This window comes from Medicago truncatula, chromosome 4 (assembly GCF_003473485.1).
Source record: "Medicago truncatula cultivar Jemalong A17 chromosome 4, MtrunA17r5.0-ANR, whole genome shotgun sequence".
In the NCBI taxonomy this organism is placed as follows: domain Eukaryota; kingdom Viridiplantae; phylum Streptophyta; class Magnoliopsida; order Fabales; family Fabaceae; genus Medicago; species Medicago truncatula.
In genome coordinates, this window is record NC_053045.1 from 45,676,761 (window position 1) to 45,696,556 (window position 19,796).

Below are 19,796 nucleotides of genomic sequence, written 5' to 3' on the forward strand. Positions count from 1 at the left end.
TAATATGTGATTAATTGGTCATTTCAAAGACCACTTAAAATCGAAATGGACAAACACCAACAATAATTTTCCGATGAGGACGAATTGAATTTAAGATAGAGGATCTTTCATTATTCTTGATCATCAACTATATGTAGAAATATTTAGTTTTCCGGTTAGATTTAAGAGTTTTGTTTGTTAAAAGTACTTTTAATCTCTATATATATATTATGTATTTGTCTTTCAAAATATATATGAGAAATGTCTCAACTTATAGTCAATTTTATGGTACACTCGTTATTTTAGTATTTGAGTGAGCTTATTTAATTTCCTGAAGAAAAAAAATGTGTCTCCCAAAAAGAGAGAACAATCGTTTTAATTAAAAAATTGTCATGTTTTCATTTTCACGGCAACTATTAAAATAAGAGAGGGTAGATTCAATATATCTTCACCATTTTCTCGTACAATTTTAAAAGTATATATAACATTTTCATAACTTTTGAAAATGTCAACATTATTTTCACCATTTCTACGTTCTTTCAGTTTTATCTTTCATATCTCGATCACAATTGTTCCTATAAATCTTTCAACTCCTTGGGAGTAATTCAAATAAACATAAATTTAAAAAAAATGAAAATTGTTTTTAGAAATAAAACGGGTTATAACTTTTGGAATTTTTCTGTGTGCACTTCTCTTGCATGTCTCGCTGACTTAGCTTCATTGTTCGTGAGGCTCACCTTTAGATTTGATTCTCACAATTTTTTCAATAAATAGTAGGGAAAATATATGGATCCTACCACTTAAGCATAAGGTCCTACCTTTGTTCTTAATTTTGATTGAACAAGTAATAATATCGGTATCGATCTTTATTGTGCCGTTCCACTTCTGGAATTAAATGAAGTTATATACTGATCCACTGGAAATAAGCATAATAGTGCACTAACTTTAATTTGATATTCCGTCAAAAAAAAAAAAACTTTAATTTGATATAGAATAGTGTTATTTGAACAACTCTTTTCGTACAACTTTTGAGACAACCTTGTTATTCTCTATTATCATTGGTCAATAATAATAGAGAGAGTAAAAGAAAGAAAGAGAATAAGAAGATAATGTGTGTATGAAAGAGAAAGTTGTACAAAAGTTGTAATAAAATAGTTGTAGAAATATCATTACTCTTTGATATATACTCATGTACTCCGAAGCAGATTCCAAACTCTTTCAGAAATAAATATATATTAGTAGTGTGCAATCTAAAATCTAAACACTTACGGGGCATAAAATAAAGTGTCCCAAATCAGCATTTGCTCAGATTGAAGTGTGTAATGTGTATATACAAATAAAAATTAGAAAATTCTACGGTGAAGTCATTAAAATGATTTTTTTGGTGAAGTTAGCACTATAATATTAAAAATGTTGTGAGTAACACCCCACTGTTTGTACAGTGGCATCAAAAGTTCCCCCCTTAGTATCATCAATTCATCAGATTAACAAGAATACACTTAATCTAATTTTATTCTACCTTGTTTTAAGTGTAACACCCCACAAAGTGTAACACTCACATGATATCAGCAACTTTGTTTGCATGTTAAAGATACCAACGATAAAATAGTACATGTAAGTCTAAGATGTTGCAAGCATTACTAGATGAATTACTATTGATCATTAATCAGTAATCAACAATTTAAAAATGAATCAAACATTAAGATTGAAATTAACTTTTTTAAAAAAGTCAATTTCATGACTGCACCGTAGAAGCTCCAATAAAAATTAGCTATTTATGATTGATTTAGTAGCTAAATAATTTAAATTGATATAGAGACTAATTTGGTGACCGAAATTAGTCGTTAAATGAGATAATGACGGATTTAGAAAACGATATGATAATTGTCACCAAACCACCGGTTTGATAATGTTAATGATTAATTTAACTACTGATTTGAAATATTTTGTCTCTAAATTGCATAGAAGGGATTGCATTCCAATTAATCATTTGAATTTTCTGCGGTGATAGAAAGTTGTTGTTAGTGTGATATCTGAAGGTCTTGTTCTTTAGAATTTAGTGGTCAAGTTATAAGAGGATTTGGCTGATTAAAGTGGATTTGGATGAAGGAAAAGGAAAAGAGATTCAATTGGGTCAAGTTATTTGTTAAGTACTACCTCCGTTCTTAATTATAGGACTCTTTTGAAAAAATAACGGGAATTAAGAAAGTGGATATTTGTATTAAATATGTTTGTAATTAATATTGTTTTTACAATTTTATCCTTTAAGAGAGAGATGGTTTATGTTTTCAACATGTTATTTATTGCTGATTGAAGAAAAAAATGTATAATTAATAGGAGCATGTATGTAAAGAAATAATTAATGTAGTTGGAAATAGCAAAGAGGTCTTATAAAAAGGGACAATTTTTTTTCTTTTCAAAAGGGTCTTATAATTAAGGACGGAGGTAGTAGAATTTGTTATAAGATAACTAGTACTTGGTCAAATTATAAGATATTGTTAGCGGTCAAATGTCTAGGCTTCTCTTGAATGATATTGAATTAAGGAATTAAGAAATAAAGAGAGATTAAACTGAATATTCCTCATGGGTATTCATTGGATTGAAAGAATGTATATTACAATCTATATCAGGGAAGATACCCCAATGTAAATATATACAAAGGGAACTCAAGGAGAACCCAAAGTAACTATCCTATAATATAGGTAGTAGACTAACAAACAATATCCAATAAAATATAACTATAATTTACATTAAGAAAATAGTCTCTTTTAAATGACATATTTTGAAGATTTTTTTTGGTCAAGTAGTTTAGTGGTCAGGGCTGTCCCTAAAAATTCGGAGGCTCGGCTCTGGGAATGAAAAGAGGTCAGTGATAAAATCAAAACGTATTTTTTAAAAAAAAAGTAATGTTCTATTTATATTTTTTAAAAGATAAATATAAGGTGCCGTATATATGCGGTACACCCAAAGGTGAAAATGACTACCGTATACATGAGGAACCCTCAACTAACACCAAAAGCAAGATGACCTAATTCTAATAGGCCTAAAAGGCTAAAACAAGGGGACAGAAAATAGCTGGAGGTATTAAAAAAAAAATTGGAGGGCAGTAGTACTAGTGGGTATTAAAAAAAAAATTGAGGCCCATGATTGAGGGAGGTCCAGCTCTGTTGAGCTGTTTGCACCCCCTCAAGGCCGGGCCTGCTCACACATATAAATGTGTGGAGAAGTGGGGTGTCCGGGATTTGAACTCTGACCCCTACATATAATATTCCACCAACTGAGCTACAGAGATATTTAGATAAACTTATATACAGTACAAAAGAGAAAGCGTAGCTATGTAGGTTTTTTAATAATCTTTATATTGCAAGTAAATAGCCTGTATAGACGTGGGTTATAAACCAAGGAAAAGAATATGCTAGCTTATATGCAGAAGAAAACACATTTACATAGTCTCCTCACGATGGTAGAAAATCAACTTAATTTGTTGAGTATTTTATTTTATTCTTTTCTTAGTTAGGTTTATGTGTTTTTGCTTATAATTTTTTTACATGTTTGACGTTCTCCAATATATATCTATATTTTATTTTTAATTTGGTAGTTTTTGAAATTGATTGTCGATGTGACTGTAATCCTCTTAATAATAGCTCATATGTGAATGAACTAAGGAATTTATTATTTAATTGAAGTACTTGACTCTTATCTAATGCTAATCATGTTTTAACTTATATTAAGAGACAAATTAATAGAGTCGTTCCTAACCTTACTAGAACGTTTATATTATATGCTAGATGCCTAGTTCCAATACTTTATTTCACATTCACTCTATTCTTTTGAATCAAATAAGTCATATGTCCTTAAAATATTTATATTTTATTCTATATACATAAAACAAATTGGAGTGGAATACCCGTTTATATATAACTAAACTAATCATCTCAAAATACAACTAAAACAAGTGGAGCACCCCATTACTCTTTTCAAATATGCTTCCATTAAAATAATAAAAATAAATAATTCTGTCATCTATTTGCTCCTCTAAATTGCTACATGGTGATCAAGCACCGTTGGAATCCCAAAATACCCCCTGCATATATATACACACTTCAATGTTGTTCTACACTTTAATTTTCTTCTCTTCATCTTCTCTCTATTTTCTTGAGTACTCTCAAAACCTAATAACATAACAAATATATATCATAAATATGAAGAGGATAATTTGCAATTCATTGCAAGGACTAAAACCAGTGGTGTTAATGGTGGTTTGCCAGATTGCATTTGCTGCTGTGAATATCATGTACAAGCTCGTCATAAACGATGGAATGAGCATGAGGGTGGCCACCGCTTACCGCCTCAGTTTTGCAGCGGCTTTCACTGTTCCCCTTGCTGTTTACTTTGATAGGTCCATTTTGCTTCTTTTCTTCTTACTCTTTGTGAACTGTAATTTTTTTTCTTCCATTCATTCATGCTTCTTTAAACAATAATGTTAAATTTAGTGACTGTTTTAATTGGTATATATTTTATTTTAAAATGTTTCTTATAATTATTGTGAGAATTTTCAGGAAAAATATGTTTACTTCTTAAAAAAGCTTTTCCATATCTTTGTATAAATAAAAATTGTTAGAAAAATAATCTCAAGACATTTTGTGAAATTCTTTTAAAAAGGAAATTCCAAGCATTTATTCAAATTGATTTTATTGGGACACTTGGGAATTTATTAATATTTCTTAAGGGTTTTTTTCCTTCAATTTTCTATATACAAAATTATTCAATTAAATTCACTTTATTCAATTAATTTCCTATCTCCAAAATTTATTATTTTCAGATAATTGATAGTAGTCCAGTTTCATGTTATAAATGATTTTGGTATTTGATATTCACAAATATTAATGTGTCGATAAATTAATATATTTGCAAGGGCACGAAGAGATAATCTGTAAACATGCTCCATAATTTAATAAAAATGAAAGCATTCGTCTATTTAGATTATGAAGATATAAAAAAGAGGATAGAATGAATAAACTGAAAGCACATTGTTTTCTATTATTTTTTATTTTGTTAAAACTTAGAAAAATGGTTGGTGAGAAAAAGAAGACGATTAGATAGAGAAAGAGATCATTACAACCAGAGAGGTAAAAGTTATGGGTTAGATTAAGTGTGATAGATCATAATAAGATTTGGTGGAATGTTCTAATCTAATGGTGAAAAAATGGTCTAAGTTGAACCAATATATTTGGTGGTGCAAATTAAATACACCTTTTCTTTATTTATATTTAGTTAGGTTGGTTGAGTGACTTTCGTCGTTAAACTCTTTGACACTAACAAAAAATAATGGGTTATTCATTGGCTGAGATATAATAACATTATTGATTACTCTCTCATTAGTTTCAATGGTTTTTTTTTAAATAAAAAATAATTTTTCTCTAAGATCACTATCTTGAAACTATCCAGGTAGAAAGAAAAAAAAAAAGTTCGGCAATATAGCCAGTCAATAAAAAAATTAAGATAGCTATCACCCATTTGGTGAAATTTAATAACATTATTAATTATTCCTTCATTAGTTCGTACAGTTTTTTTTTTTTTTTTTTTTAAGAAAAAGATCCGGTTCTTCCCGAAAACATTACTTGAAACTTACTACCTCCGTCCCTAAATATAGGAGCCTTTTGCTAAAATTGCGGAGATTAAGAAAGTTTGTTGTAGTATTAAATTTGTATATAATTACTATTGTTTTTACAATTTTATCCTTAAGAGAGAGTAAATTTATGTTTTCAATATAATATTTATTGTTGATTGAAGAAAAAATGCAAAATAAATAAGAGTATGTTGGTAAAAAAAATAATTAATGTATTTGGAAACACCAAAGAAGTCTTATAAAAAGGAACAAATTATTTTTTCAAAAGGGTCTTATAACTAGGGACGGAGGTAGTACATGTTAAACAATCATGCATTGTAATATTCTTAGGAGTAATGAAAAGTAGTAACTTTTGCTTAAAAATATGTGCATTTATTTTTTTATATGTTTGACTTGTGTTTTTAAAGGAATGTTTCTATTTATGATTTCTTTAAACAATTTTTTTAAAACACTTGTTTGCTTTATACTTATTTCAAAATAGCATTTCAAGAATAATGTTTATAACCCGTAAAAAAAGAAAAAAGAATGATGTTTAAAAATATACTTCCGACCTCAAGTGTATGAGTAGAGACAAATTAACATGAGATGCGTGCATTAGATTAACTACTAAACCAAAATGGTTCTGCCTTTTTTTTGTTATGAAGGAAGAAGAAACCAAAGATTACTTGGAAGGTTCTTTATATGACATTTCTTTGTGGATTGTTTGGGTATGCTACTGAATTGTTCACCTTTTTCTTCCATTTAAAGAGTCTTTATATGACATTAAAGATACTAATATGGTCAATGTATGTTCCAGGGGAAGTTTACTTCTAAACCTTTATGGCATGGGACTGACTTTTATTTCAGCAACGTTTATGATGTCATTGTACAACCTTATTCCAGGAGTTACCTTCATCATGGCCATATCCTTCGGGTACTCACTCTTTTCACTTTAGAATAATTTAGATTTTAAAAATAAAGTATTACAAGTTCAAATATCAAGTATATTTTGCTCAAAAAGAAATATCAAGTATATTATAGTCACAGGAATATAGTCATGAGTCTTAGGTACACTCACAAAAAAGTAAATATTGAATTAATTTTTTACTATTTTTAAAATAATTAAAAGAATAAAATGTATAACTAATATTTTATAAGTGCGCTTAAGATATTTATATTTGGAAAGCTAGATACTCTCAATTTATAATAATTTTATTTACAGTAAAAAACTAATCTGATTAGTCTCCTGTTTATTACTTATTACATATTTTATATTTTTCATAGATTGGAAAAGCTAAATTGGGGATTAGCAGAAGGAAAAGCCAAGGTAATAGGAACAATAATTAGCATCAGTGGGGCAATGGTGATGATATTTTACAGAGGAGTAGAAATTGATATTTGGACTTCCAATATAAACCTTATGCATCCACATCATAACCAAAATGGACTTATGGAACCACTACATGCCGACAATAAACTCTTGGGTATTCCATGTGCCATAGGAAGTTGTTGCTCTTTTTCTTTGTGGTTAATTATCCAGGTTAGCAAAATAGTTCTACTAAAGACCATTTAGATATATTAGTTATCTTTGTTGTTGCTATTTTTTAGTAGAAATATATTAGTTATCTTTCTTCATTTGAATAAGGCAGTTAAGTGATTGAACTCAAGTGGTTAATGAACTCCGATAGTGGATGATTTATGAAAAATCAAGTTCGTTTTATGGATAAAACAATTCTTGGTGTTGTGAATTCAAACAAATAATTATAATAATAAAACTTAGAAGTGTGGAGCAAAAGAAGTAGTCATTAATGAGTAAAGTATCATCAATCAACAACATCAACAAATAGACCTAGATCTAAGTGTGAAGCAACACCACAAGCATATTCAAAGCAACAAAGATAAGAAATAATAGAAGAAAACAACAAACCAATATTGTTTACCCAGTTCGGTTTAAATATGACCTACTTCGGAGAGAGAGTAACTCTCCAATCCACTATAATAAAAGTGATACAAAGAGGTTACAAGAAATTAGCTTAAAAACTCACAAAGAACAAATCTTAATTTCTACCCATTTTTCAAGTCACCTACACTCGTAAATGAATCTTAAGAGAAAACACTAAAAGAGACTTTTTGATTCTTCCAATAATGAAATCTCACTACCCAAGGTGTTTACAAATGTTTTCCAACCCAAGAGAGCCTCTCACCAAAGATATTCAACTCTAAAGTTACCTCATTTGATTTCCCAAATTTTTCTTTCTTAAAGTCATAAAAAAAATGAAGAATGAAGCGTTGTATAGAGTTTAGATACTGAGAAATCATGCCCCGATCTCCAATTCGTACACCATACTATATGAATATTATCTGCTAAATCATGCCACGATTTATACCTCTCAGACCATGATTTATGTCGAACCAAAACTCCAAAACTTGAGCCAAATCATGCCACAATTTTTGCCGAACTTCATCCATCAATTCTTGAGTCAATTTCAACACTTGATTGGACATAACTTACTTTTGGATCGAATTTCGGATTACTAGGTTTCACTCTCCTTTAACACCCAAGGGTTGATAAAAAAAAAAAAATGCTAACAAGGTTGTACATTTGGTGAACATCTTCCGAAACCATGAAGAATGCTTTTTTTTTTTTTCACGATTTTTGATAGATAATCACTGCATGACCAATATTGTTGTCGTTTAGAAAGATAAATGATGATTTTAATTAATTAAAGAGATAAAGAAACTTTTTATATCCTAAATTAGTTGAGGGATCTCTAATGCAACATTGCCTTTTACATATCATTGTGTTTATATGAATATATGATATATGAGTTGTTTTGCATGTTATGGTCCATTAAGTTTATATGACTCAGGCTAAGTTGAATGAAGAATTTCCAGAACACAATTCATGCTCAGCATTGGTGTGCACAATGGCAGCGATTCAAGCCATTGTTTTTGCTCTTTGTATCGATAGAGATTGGAATCAATGGAAGCTCGGTTACGATATCAGACTTCTTACTATTGCTTATTCGGTATGCTCGTAGAAACTCAATCAATCAAACCAATTCAAGTTTTTTATTTGAGATAGGTAGATTCAAATATGAACAAAAATTTGAGAAATATATATTGGACAATGCTTTTTCTAATTTTTTACAACATAGAGACAAAAAAAAATCTACTTTAGACTGGGACACACGTAAATTTAGTGGAATTTACAAGAATTTTACTCCCTTCATATATATCATATATGTGTTATATTAAAGGTTCGAATGTAGTTGTTAAATGCAAGTGAATGTTATTGCAGGGAATTGTAGCCTCTGGATTAGTGATTGTTGTTATTTCTTGGTGCATAAAGATGAGAGGTCCTATATTTACATCTGCTTTCAATCCTCTTCAGCTCTTACTTGTTGCTATCTCTGCCTATATATTGTTGGATGAGAAATTATATTTAGGAAGGTACATGATAAAATCATACTTATACCTTAAACATATATTATTCATATGTTATCTTTTTTAACCTTGATATGCATGAAAATTGATTTGATATAATTTGGTTGTATACAGTGTCTTTGGAGCAGTGTTGATTGTATGTGGCATATATGCAGTACTTTGGAGTAAGAACAAAGAAATGAAAAAGAAGAATAAATCATCATCTTTAGAAATCAACATGGAGAATAAACCTGAGTTCGTTATACCCAGTCCTAACAAATGAAAGAGAAATTATATCCTTATCATTTTACACTAATATATTAGTATAGATACGTATATACACATATATGAAAGTGCGAGAAATAAACATAAGACACGGAGAGTTTGTTGTATGCAAAATTCTTTTTTGAGATGAAGTGATAATTTACTTTGAATTTAAAGAATATTTTGAAATCCTATGACAAAAATGATTTTGCCAAAAATATGTACTCCCTTGGTCCTAAAATGTAAACAAAAATTGGTTAACAGAAGTTGATATATCTAGTATAAATTTATACCACATACATCAACTTATGTTAACTCGTTTTCACTTACATTTTGGAACTGAGTTATAAGATAAAAACAAATATTAACATAGATCAGCAAGCTGAGAGCAGAAGCACATATAAATTTGTACTAGGGTACTATTAATATGATAGCTACATCTAGTCCCTTCTTTACGTAAGAAATTTTTCATTATTCATAACTCAATGCCACCCTATGAGTATCTTCTACATGTTAAGGATCTTGCATTCACATGGCACAACACAATACAACTATTATAATAAGAAAGGTATTTGTGAATTTCAAGTTGCATATCATTCAACAATGTTCTTAAACAACTGAATGAAAATACTATCACAAACAAACTTTACAAGTTGAAACACTTTGATATGAATTTCAACATAATAATGTTTCTTTGTAATTATAAGTGTTGAAATTTCAAATATTTAAGGGTTATTTATAGCATATCCGAGATATGTTTCAGATAAAGATATTCAAGGGTTTACAATTCTTTTTATTTTTTTTCTGAATCAAACCATAATCATCCTTATGTAGCTAAGTTGTGTTTCATAAGGACGGTCGTAGTTTGATTAAGGAAGAAAAATGAATTGAGCAACTCCAATCTCTATCAAACTTGTTTGTCCCAAATTGAACGGTTATAGAGGCTTCGGCGTTGTTCTACCTTTATCAAAATTTGAAATGTGCTATTTGAACAAAATTGCACGCTCAAGAAATTTATTAAACAGGAAATTATGTTCATTAAAATATGTGAATTATCATGAAAATAAAATAGGAATTTTATGTCTCTTTGGTTCTGTCAATCTTCCCATTTTTATGATGGAAAACATATGGATTTAATGAGTCTTTTGTTTCAATATTTTAAGAATTTGAAAAATCTTCCTTAAATACTGGAAAGGAATTTTATGAAGTAATTTTGTAGAAATGTTCTTATTAAAAAAAAAAAAAGTTTTTTTAAATTTGGACATGTTAAGAAGTTCAAAATAGTAAATTTATATTGTAATTTGTGCATTTTATGTTAAATATGTAACTTTTTAATAAATGATTATTGTTTTTCAATAAAAAGTTGCTACTTTTAGTTTCTTGCACATGTTAAACAAATCCTTAAAAAACTCTACCTTAAGATTTGATATAAAAAAAACCACCTTAAACGAGCACTCCAAGAGCATCGGCAAGAAGGGCCTGATCGATGGAGTTGAGTGGACAAAAAATCAAAGACTCCATGACATCTAAAAAAAGGAACACCACGTTTGGGAAATCAATTTGCACACTTGTTGCCTTGACGGATGGGATATATATATATATATATATATATATATATATATATATATATATATATATATATATATATATATATAAAGTAACGATGAATGGGAGATAATATATCTCTATAACAAAAAATATAGATAAAAACCCAATTTTTTTTTTTTCATTTTAATTAATAAAAACTCAAAAATTGTAGGATAATATTCTCTTCAATTTGCTGAGGTGTTAAGAAATGTTTGTATTGGATTTGTGTAAGTATATTAACAATTGCACTTGTTAGCTTAACCCAAAATCAATCTTTTTTCTATTAGAAACAAATAAACAAACACTCAATTGGAATTTGGATCCCCAGTATACTCCACGTGTATATATGACACAATACTGTGCTACACTTTCGACACACCATTATCTTCTCTCTAATTTCTCAATCTCAAAACCCAATAGCAACAGAATTATAAATTGCATGTGAAGATGAAGGGGATAGGTAATTCATTGGAAGGAGTAAAACCAGTGATCCTAATGTTGTTTGTGCAGATTGCAGGTGCAGCTGTGAATATCATATGCAAGCTTGCCATAAATGATGGGATGAGCATGAGGGTGGCCACTGCTTACCGTCTCACTTTTGCATCAGCTTTCACCATTCCTCTTGCTCTTATCTTTGATAGGTAATTGCTTCACTTCTTCTTTGACTTCAACTTTTGCATGCAAATTATACGGTCCTTGGTTGTTTAATTGTAGATTAATCATTTAAGTTTTTTTTTTACATTGTTGTTATTTTTTTTAGTTTTTTGTCCAACACAAACAAAAAGTGATACGTGACCGCTTTGATGATGCTGAAGTGGCCAGTCCACATAGATTTAAATATTTTATTTTGTAAAAAAAGTTATTAAGAAAATCATTAAACTAAGGTTATTTAGGAATAATATTCAAGTTTGAGTTACCCAGAAATCTTCTAATCCGTTTGCACTCTTTTGCATATATACCTGAGAATGTTGATGGAGAGATAAAAGGATAGAGATAGCCAAAGAACCATTTTTTTGTTATAAAAATATGAAGGAAAAAAAAAACCACATTTAATAGACAAAGAAAAAACTGGAGAAAGACAAAAGAAAACACATTTTTTTAGGAGTGATATTTGTACAACCAATTTTTGTGACAACTACTCTTCTCTTCTTTTTATTCGACAAAAACAATGAAGAGAAAAAAAAAAAAAAAAAAAAAAAAAAAAAAAAAAGGAGAGAATAAAAACAGATGTGAATATATGAGTGAGATTGTTGTTTCAAAAATTGTCAAAAATAGATGTACAAATATATACTTTTTTTTTAAATGACAAATACCTCATTTTTAATATGTGAAGTAGCCACGTGTGTTTGGCTTGTAGATGTGCTAGTTGTGTTTGAGAAGGAGAACTTTTTTTGTGATTCTTAGATCTGGGTTCACAAGAGGTACAAACACAGATAATTCAATCATTTTACATCAACCCTTGTTCTACCTAGTGTTACTCTCTTCATTAGTTTCTTTATATTTTTTCTTCTCTTTTGCTTTGTTTGACCTTAAAATGTTAATGCAATGTTCTGTTTTGTTCAATTTCCAAGTTTGAAACCTAGAAACTTACAAATTTGAATGGTTCATAAATGATTCCAATTCAGTGATTTCATTTTCAATTGTGTAATTTTTATCCTCGGTTCCATAATAAACGAGTAATTTGTAAAACAAAATTATCCCACAAAAATTGACTCATTATCCATTTCAATACAATATTAATTATTTTTTTAATTATAATTTTAATTAATATTATTTTCACCACTTTCAATTTAATATATTCTATTTTACATTTATGGTAAAGAAGAATGCATCACTACTTGACAAACACACTCAAACTCATTTCTCTTTCTTTTACTTATATATTTAAGTGGACTTACCACTTCAACATTTAAATGTGCCACATCAACATCAAAACGAATATAAAACTTCTTTTTAAGAGAGTTGGGTTGGATTAAAAAAAAAAAAAAAAAAGTATTATGATAGTATTTATGATTTAAACGATCAATACGATTAAATATGTCTTGTTTCCCAAAAGACATGGTTGTTTTCTCTCCAAAGTGAAGCAAACCAGACGAAACAACTTTCTTCATAGAATAGAATAATGACAGTCACAAAACGATACCTTGAATGAACACACCTGGCAAAATCATCTTGATGAACCCAAGAAGAAAACGACCCTTTATTTGAAAAACGACGAGATGAAAGAGGAAAAGAACCGAAGAAAAAAAATTATGTTGTAAGAAGTAATTGAGATCGCAAACAGTATCTTCAAGAGAAGAATTTTTCGATTTGTAAATTGTTGGAGAAAGTGAGAGAGATTAAATAATTGAAAGTTTATGTGTCCATCTTACAATTAAAAGTTTAATAGTATTTTAGAACCTAAATAATCAAATTGAAAAGAAAACGAAAAAAAGGATTAAAGAGTAGTAGATTTGTTTTTTCTTTCTTTGATTACGAGGAGGGTCGAATCCTGGGAAATGAGAACTACAAAACCACCATACTAGGGGTAAGAAACTACCATAGAAGTTCCCTTTATTTAATAGAAATGTAAATAAAGTTACTTTATTACCACATTTAATGTGTCACATGAGTTTTGATGTTCTTTATTTTTTTCTTATATATGTGCATGTGACAAGAGGGAAACTCAATACTCCCTCCGTTTTAAATTGTATGTCGCTTTGGAAAAAAAATTTGTCCTAAATTATATATCGCTTTACAATACCAATGAAATATTAATGTTACTTTTCCTATTATATCCTTAATTATTAATTACTCTCTTCTTTCAATTATTTCATTTATCCTTTCCATACCATTTATTAGGGATAATTTTGTAAAATAACTCATAATTTCTCTTTCCCACACAATATTAATTATATTTCTTAATACGTGTGAAATGGCCAAAACGTCATATAATTTGGGACGGAGGGAGTAACAATCTAGATTTGATAGAGGCTCAAAAGTAGATTGAATAGGATCCATCAAAATAGTCTCTCATTTCTACAAATTGGAAAATGTTTTTTCTAAAATTGCAAAATGAATACTACAAGCACATGTGGCATTTCATGTTTAACCATCTTAATGACTAATTTGCTAGTAATTACTCCCTCCGTCTTAAAATATAAGCAAAAAAATATCATTTTCTTTATCTCAAAATATAAGTAAAAAAGACCAACTTTTATGCTATTTTTATGTTTTTTCAAACAAATCATCTTTTCCAATGTAAAATTAAATGCAACTTGCATTTAATTTGTTCTCTTTTTTATTTTCTCCATAATTTTTAACCAATGAGAATTATTTTTACATCTTTCCATGAAACTTATTCCAAGGAGAACACAAAAAATTATACCTCAAATCACTAAGTGTTAGTTTTCTTAATAAGTGTGAATTAATATTTTTTGCTTATAAATTAGGAGAGAGGGAGTAGTTCTTAAATAGTTGCAATTACCAACAAAAAAGTCCCTGCAACAACATGAATTTCATTGATCAATTTGTCGAGGTAGCAAGATGTGCGATTAACATAAAATGTGACATGTTTAGTTAATGAATTCTAATCTTTAACAACATGATCAGATGGACCGCTTTGAATAATGTTCGGGAGATGTTTTTACCGGTTCTTAAAAATAACATGAGATCGTGCAGTAGATTAACTAGGCCAAATTCGTTTTTTTTTCTTTCTGTTATGCAGGAAGGAAAGACCAAAGATTACTCGGAATGTGCTTTCTCTGGCATTTCTATGCGGATTGTTTGGGTATGCAACTATTCTTCAACTTTTCATGCATCGATCGATATGTTTTACATATGAAGGAACCAACAACAACAGCTGTATAAGATCCTTCCTTCATATAAGAAGCAACCACTATCTAGGAATTTAAATGAGCAACAAAGACCTAAATGTTTTTCTTTAATTTGCAAGTATTGTCAACGAGCATGTTGTTCCTTAATTGAATGACATGTCATGCATCTAAAATGGTGGAATGGTGGAGTGACAAACTAGATAAAATCCATGTTTTTTAATGTTTAGATGAAGGTTCAATTCGTCATTAAAGTAATCCGGTTTATTTTTCTTAGAGATTAATAATTGTGCGTTCTGCTTAGATAAAAACAACCTAGCTTTAATTTCTTTTTTAAGGGATCAAAGTGAACCCTATTTTCATCGACTAGAATGTATTTTCACTCTTAATTTGTCATGTATTATTCCAGGGGAAGTTTATTTATGAATATGTTTGCCGAAGGCATGACTTTAACCTCATCAACATTTATGTTCGCTATGTTCAACCTTACTCCAGGCATTACCTTCATCATGGCAATATTCTTCGGGTACTCACTACACACTTGCTGCATTTTATCTTGTTTCCTATATTATCAGTTATTAGTTACTCTATTATATGCTTTTGATTTTCCATACATAGATTGGAAAAACTAAATTGGAGTGTAGTAGAAGGAAAGGCTAAAGTGATAGGAACATTAATGGGGATTAGTGGGGCGATGGTGTTGACATTCTACAAAGGAGCAGAAATTAATATTTGGTCATCAAATATCAACCTTTTACATAATACACATCATCAGAACCAAAATGGGCATATGGAACTACAACATGCAGACTTCAGTAATAAACTATTGGGATTTCTATATGCCATAGGAAGCAGCTGCTCTTTTTCTCTTTGGTTTATCATTCAGGTTAGCTTAATTTTCTCTTTGATTTTTCTTTTCAACTGTTTACCTCTTGTTTTCTTCTTCTTCCACAAACGACAACTGCTTCGCCTTCTAAGTTAACTTGCTTCCTCGTTTTTGTGGATTGAACTGAAACCCCAAAGAAAAGGCAACGGTCCGTGTCCCATTACCTTTGTCGTCGTTCGTCGTCACCATTCCCTTGCACTGTTCATCGTCACGGTTGTTTTATCATGAAACATCTCTTATCATTGCTCCTTCGAAGACTGAGTTCCATAACGAAACCTCTGATCCACCACCACCATCGTAGACACTGAGTTTTGTCGGTTGCACTCTGAGTATCCGAGTTTGACTCAGTTGGTCACCGATTGAAAGTCTTGGTATTTTGTTGTTTCTACACACATGTTTCCACCACATTTTTTAGAAAAATTACTTAGCGATTATATGTTGTCATGCGAAGCAGGCAGTAGGCAAAACATGTAGCAATAGTAGAATCAGTTTCGAGAAAAATTCGCGCGATTTAATGTCGCTATAAAATTAGTTGTTAAGCCTAATAACTCTACTCAAAGTTCTCCCTAAAGTAACATAGTCATTTTATAGAGGTTTCAATATGCAAATGATATTTACAAATATCAAAAGTTTTGGTCATTAGTCCATGAAAAAATATTTTTGTATTCTTTTTTTTATATAGGATTTTATATCCTTATTAGTCCTTGCAAATATACAACTTTTTATTTTTGTTCCTCAATCTTATATTGTTTCCCTACAAAATTATTCACATTGTAATTAGTTTTGCAATATGTTGAATATTCTATTTTAATCTCCCAAAATAAGGACTAAAATCAATATTGTAATGATAAAAAAAATTAAAAAGAAATAAAAGAAAGACATTTTGTAAGGACTATATAAAAAAAAAGAGGACCCAAAGAAAAATTTGGTATAGTTACCAGGACTAAAAGCATAAAATATTTGTACAGAGACTAAAAGAACACATAATATAATTGTATGGATTAAAAAAGATATTTAAACATTTTATATATCAAAGTTTTTATATTAGATTATTTTTTATTCATTGGTCGTGTAAAACTATTTTACACTCCAATGAATTCACACTGTGGTGCCACTTTTTAGACTAGTGCCTAAAGTTTCTTAACAAATATCTATTTGTTGTAATTTTATTGAATGTATGTGTAAAAAAAAACTTTAACATTGGTGTATGTAAATTAAATCTTTACTTCTTTTTTTTTTTGGTCAAATTTCCTGTCGCTAGTTTTCATGTTCGGGAGATAAGAACTGAAACGGTTCGGGAGTTATCTCTTGCTCGTTGTGTTTATGGAGTTATCTCCCAAATGATTCTATATATATACTAGAATAGTTGGATCGTACTTTTATTTCTACATCTGCACTTGGCTTCATTCCTCTCTCAAACCTTGTGATTTTTGTGCAATTTTGAAGTTTTTCAACGCAATTCTTCCGTGAGATAGGGTCATTCATTCCTCACTTTTTTGTGATCAAATCGAAGGTAAAGATTAGAAGGATCATTTACATTTCATTTCTGATTTCTTTTTCTTGTTAAATTTAACCTTCGCGGACAAAGCCTTCATTCCTGAAAAAAAAAAAAAAAAAAAAAAAAGAGCACACATATTAGTAAGTTGTCACTGAATCCGGAACCAAAATGAGATATTCCCCATATATTGAAAAAATTACGGATATCTTAAGTGACAGTTATTATGGGTACAAAGTTGTAGTTGAACATCTTGGCCATGGCTTCGTCAGTTACGAGCTAATTCATCATGCCCTCATTAGAAAATTAAATATGAATAAGAAAGATTGGGAGTGAGGAACGTCTAAATGTTCTCAAGGAATCATTGTTCCTTGATGGTTTTCACACGCTCTTGAAAATAATTAATGACAAATTAAATAGTAATATTCACATAAATTATTTACATGTATTCTTTAATCTAACTACTTATATTTAACAATCAACAACATCCACGTATTCGCTTAATCATTCATATACAATCAACAAACTCTAAAAGTGAACAACAAACCATAGCAATATATATTTCAACATCAACATAAACAACACTACGATTCCAAAAACACAATTTAAAATATGTGAACACTTACTTGTTATATTGTAGAGAAAATGTGGCCACAAATCCAAGGAATGTCAAGTTGTTTTGCCTATCATGGGACGATGATGAGTCCCTTCACTTTTTTTTTTTTGTCAAATTAGTCTATTGACTTTGTGTAGGCAAAAATGAATAAAGAATATCCAAGCCATCACTCAAGCACGGCTTTGATGTCGACAATGGGAGCAATTCAAGCCATCGTTTTTGCTATTTGTGTGGACAGAGATTTGACCCAATGGAAGCTTGGTTACAATATCAGACTTCTCATGGTAGCTTATTCGGTATGCTCATACAACTTTACCAACACTCCCTTAGTCCAAAATTGAATGATCAATTTGATTGTATCACACATATTAATGTACATGTAGGGAATTGTAGCCTCTGGAATAACTACTATTGTTATTGCCTGGTGCATAAAGATGAGAGGCCCTCTTTTTGCCTCTGTTTTCTATCCTCTTCAACTCCTACTTGTGTTTGTCGCTGCTAATCTATTGATAGATGAGAAATTATATTTAGGAAGGTATATATTAAATTTAACTAAATTATACCAAATATTTTTAACTTATTTAATTATAACCAAGTTTATCCTTAAGTTTTTTGCGTACTATTAGGTCATTTAAGGTTTTTTTATTGTAAGAAGTTGTTCATTTAAGTTTTTTTCACGTCACTTGGATCTTTAAGTTATTTAACTATAATAATTTGGGAAGTGAAATGTAAGTTAAATGATTTAAAGACCTAAATGGTACGGAATTTTTTTAAGGGTCTAACTTGTTACCGTTAAATGACGTAACTGGTGTGAAAAAAACTTAAGACCAACTTAATATGATTAAATCAATTAAAGGACCTCTATTGTGATTAAGCCATTAAATTTTAACTTGCCCTGAAAATTTATTGTTATGATTTCTTATTTTTCAGACCTTTCATATACATATGTGATTTGATATAGTTTGGTTATATACTTTATAGTATTCTTGGAGCAGTGCTGATTGTGTGCGGCCTATATGTGGTGCTTTGGAGTAAGAGCAAAGAAATGAAAGAAAAAGTTCAGTTGACTAGCATGGCGGATCCAACCCATTTCGATACCTAAAAAGAATTTAGAAAGAGACCTTCTGTATTAAAAAAAAATGTACTATAAAATGATATTTTACAGAAATAAACTAAAAATATTTTTATGGTAAATAAATTAAAATGTATCGATTATCTATATGTATTAAAACTAATTAAAGGTAAGTTTATTATTTTTTTACGACGACCAATGTTAGTCTGTTAATTATTTATTGTTGTGACAAAATTTGAGTATGATAATTGTGGTCAAAAATGCCACAAATAAGGATATATAAGAAAAGATGGAAAATTCTACTGTGAAGTTGTTAGAATGACTTTTTTGGTGAAGTCATTAGAATGATCAATCATAATGCAGTTGTGTGTTTAATGAATGTCTCATCAAATTATAGTGTGTATTGTACATTTGTTCATATGGTGTACCACTATATTTTTACTTATTGCAATTGTGTCTTTGATTAAATTAAAATTAAACATCTTCCCCATCGCACAAATTCCTCAGTAGCTTCCTCAAAATTCCAGATTTCTTCCTCCCATTCTCTCCAAAATTCCTTAGTAAAACTCAAAATCAAATCGTAAATTGTAAAATTAAAACCAAATCTGAAAAACTTCTTCATCTTCATCTTTCTTTAAGGTTCACTTATCATATAGATTTCAGACTTTGTTGAGCTTGTGGAAACACTCCTAAAACACAGTACGAGCATATGGACAATACAATGACAGATTAATTGTTTCTAATTTTGTCGTGATATTGTGTAACTACAGAGGGTTGATTTGTTTGTGTTTCTCAATTGATGTCGTGCCAAAATTGTGTGATTGTTATTGTGTGGGTGCAGCCTTGCATCATGATAATTACAAATCTACAATTTGACTTTCATAGAATAAACAAAAACAAATTTGTAACTTCCATGAAAAAAAAAAGATTTAATCAAGTTTTTTTATGCAAGAACCTTAAAAAAAAAAAAATGTGATTGGCTGGTAGATATGCAAAAGAAGTATGTGCTTTCATCTTGCCATCTAATTCCGATCAAAACTACGTAAAAATC

General features: G+C 29.6%; 1 protein-coding gene across 1 annotated transcript; it reads left to right on the forward strand.

Annotated features, from left to right (window-relative positions):
* Positions 1 to 3,931: 3,931 nt before the first annotated feature.
* On the forward strand, positions 3,932 to 18,822 carry LOC25493310 (WAT1-related protein At1g68170). Its single transcript, XM_013601785.3, has 14 exons — positions 3,932 to 4,378; positions 6,253 to 6,315; positions 6,405 to 6,521; positions 6,872 to 7,127; positions 8,458 to 8,616; positions 8,889 to 9,040; positions 9,149 to 9,290; positions 11,375 to 11,505; positions 14,571 to 14,633; positions 15,068 to 15,202; positions 15,295 to 15,562; positions 17,811 to 17,969; positions 18,057 to 18,208; positions 18,655 to 18,822. The coding sequence occupies exons 1-14, from the start codon at positions 4,182 to 4,184 to the stop codon at positions 18,773 to 18,775; spliced, it is 2,115 nt and encodes a 704-aa protein (XP_013457239.2). The 5' UTR covers positions 3,932 to 4,181; the 3' UTR covers positions 18,776 to 18,822.
* Positions 18,823 to 19,796: the final 974 nt, after the last annotated feature.

Coding starts and splice junctions, on each gene's coding strand:
- LOC25493310 (XM_013601785.3), top strand. CDS start 4,182: ATGAAGAGGATAATTTGCAATTCATTGCAAGGACTAAAACCAGTGGTG. Junction 6,522..6,871: donor ATCATGGCCATATCCTTCGG/GTACTCACTCTT, acceptor TATTTTTCATAG/ATTGGAAAAGCTAAATTGGG. Junction 15,563..17,810: donor CTCTTTGGTTTATCATTCAG/GTTAGCTTAATT, acceptor GACTTTGTGTAG/GCAAAAATGAATAAAGAATA.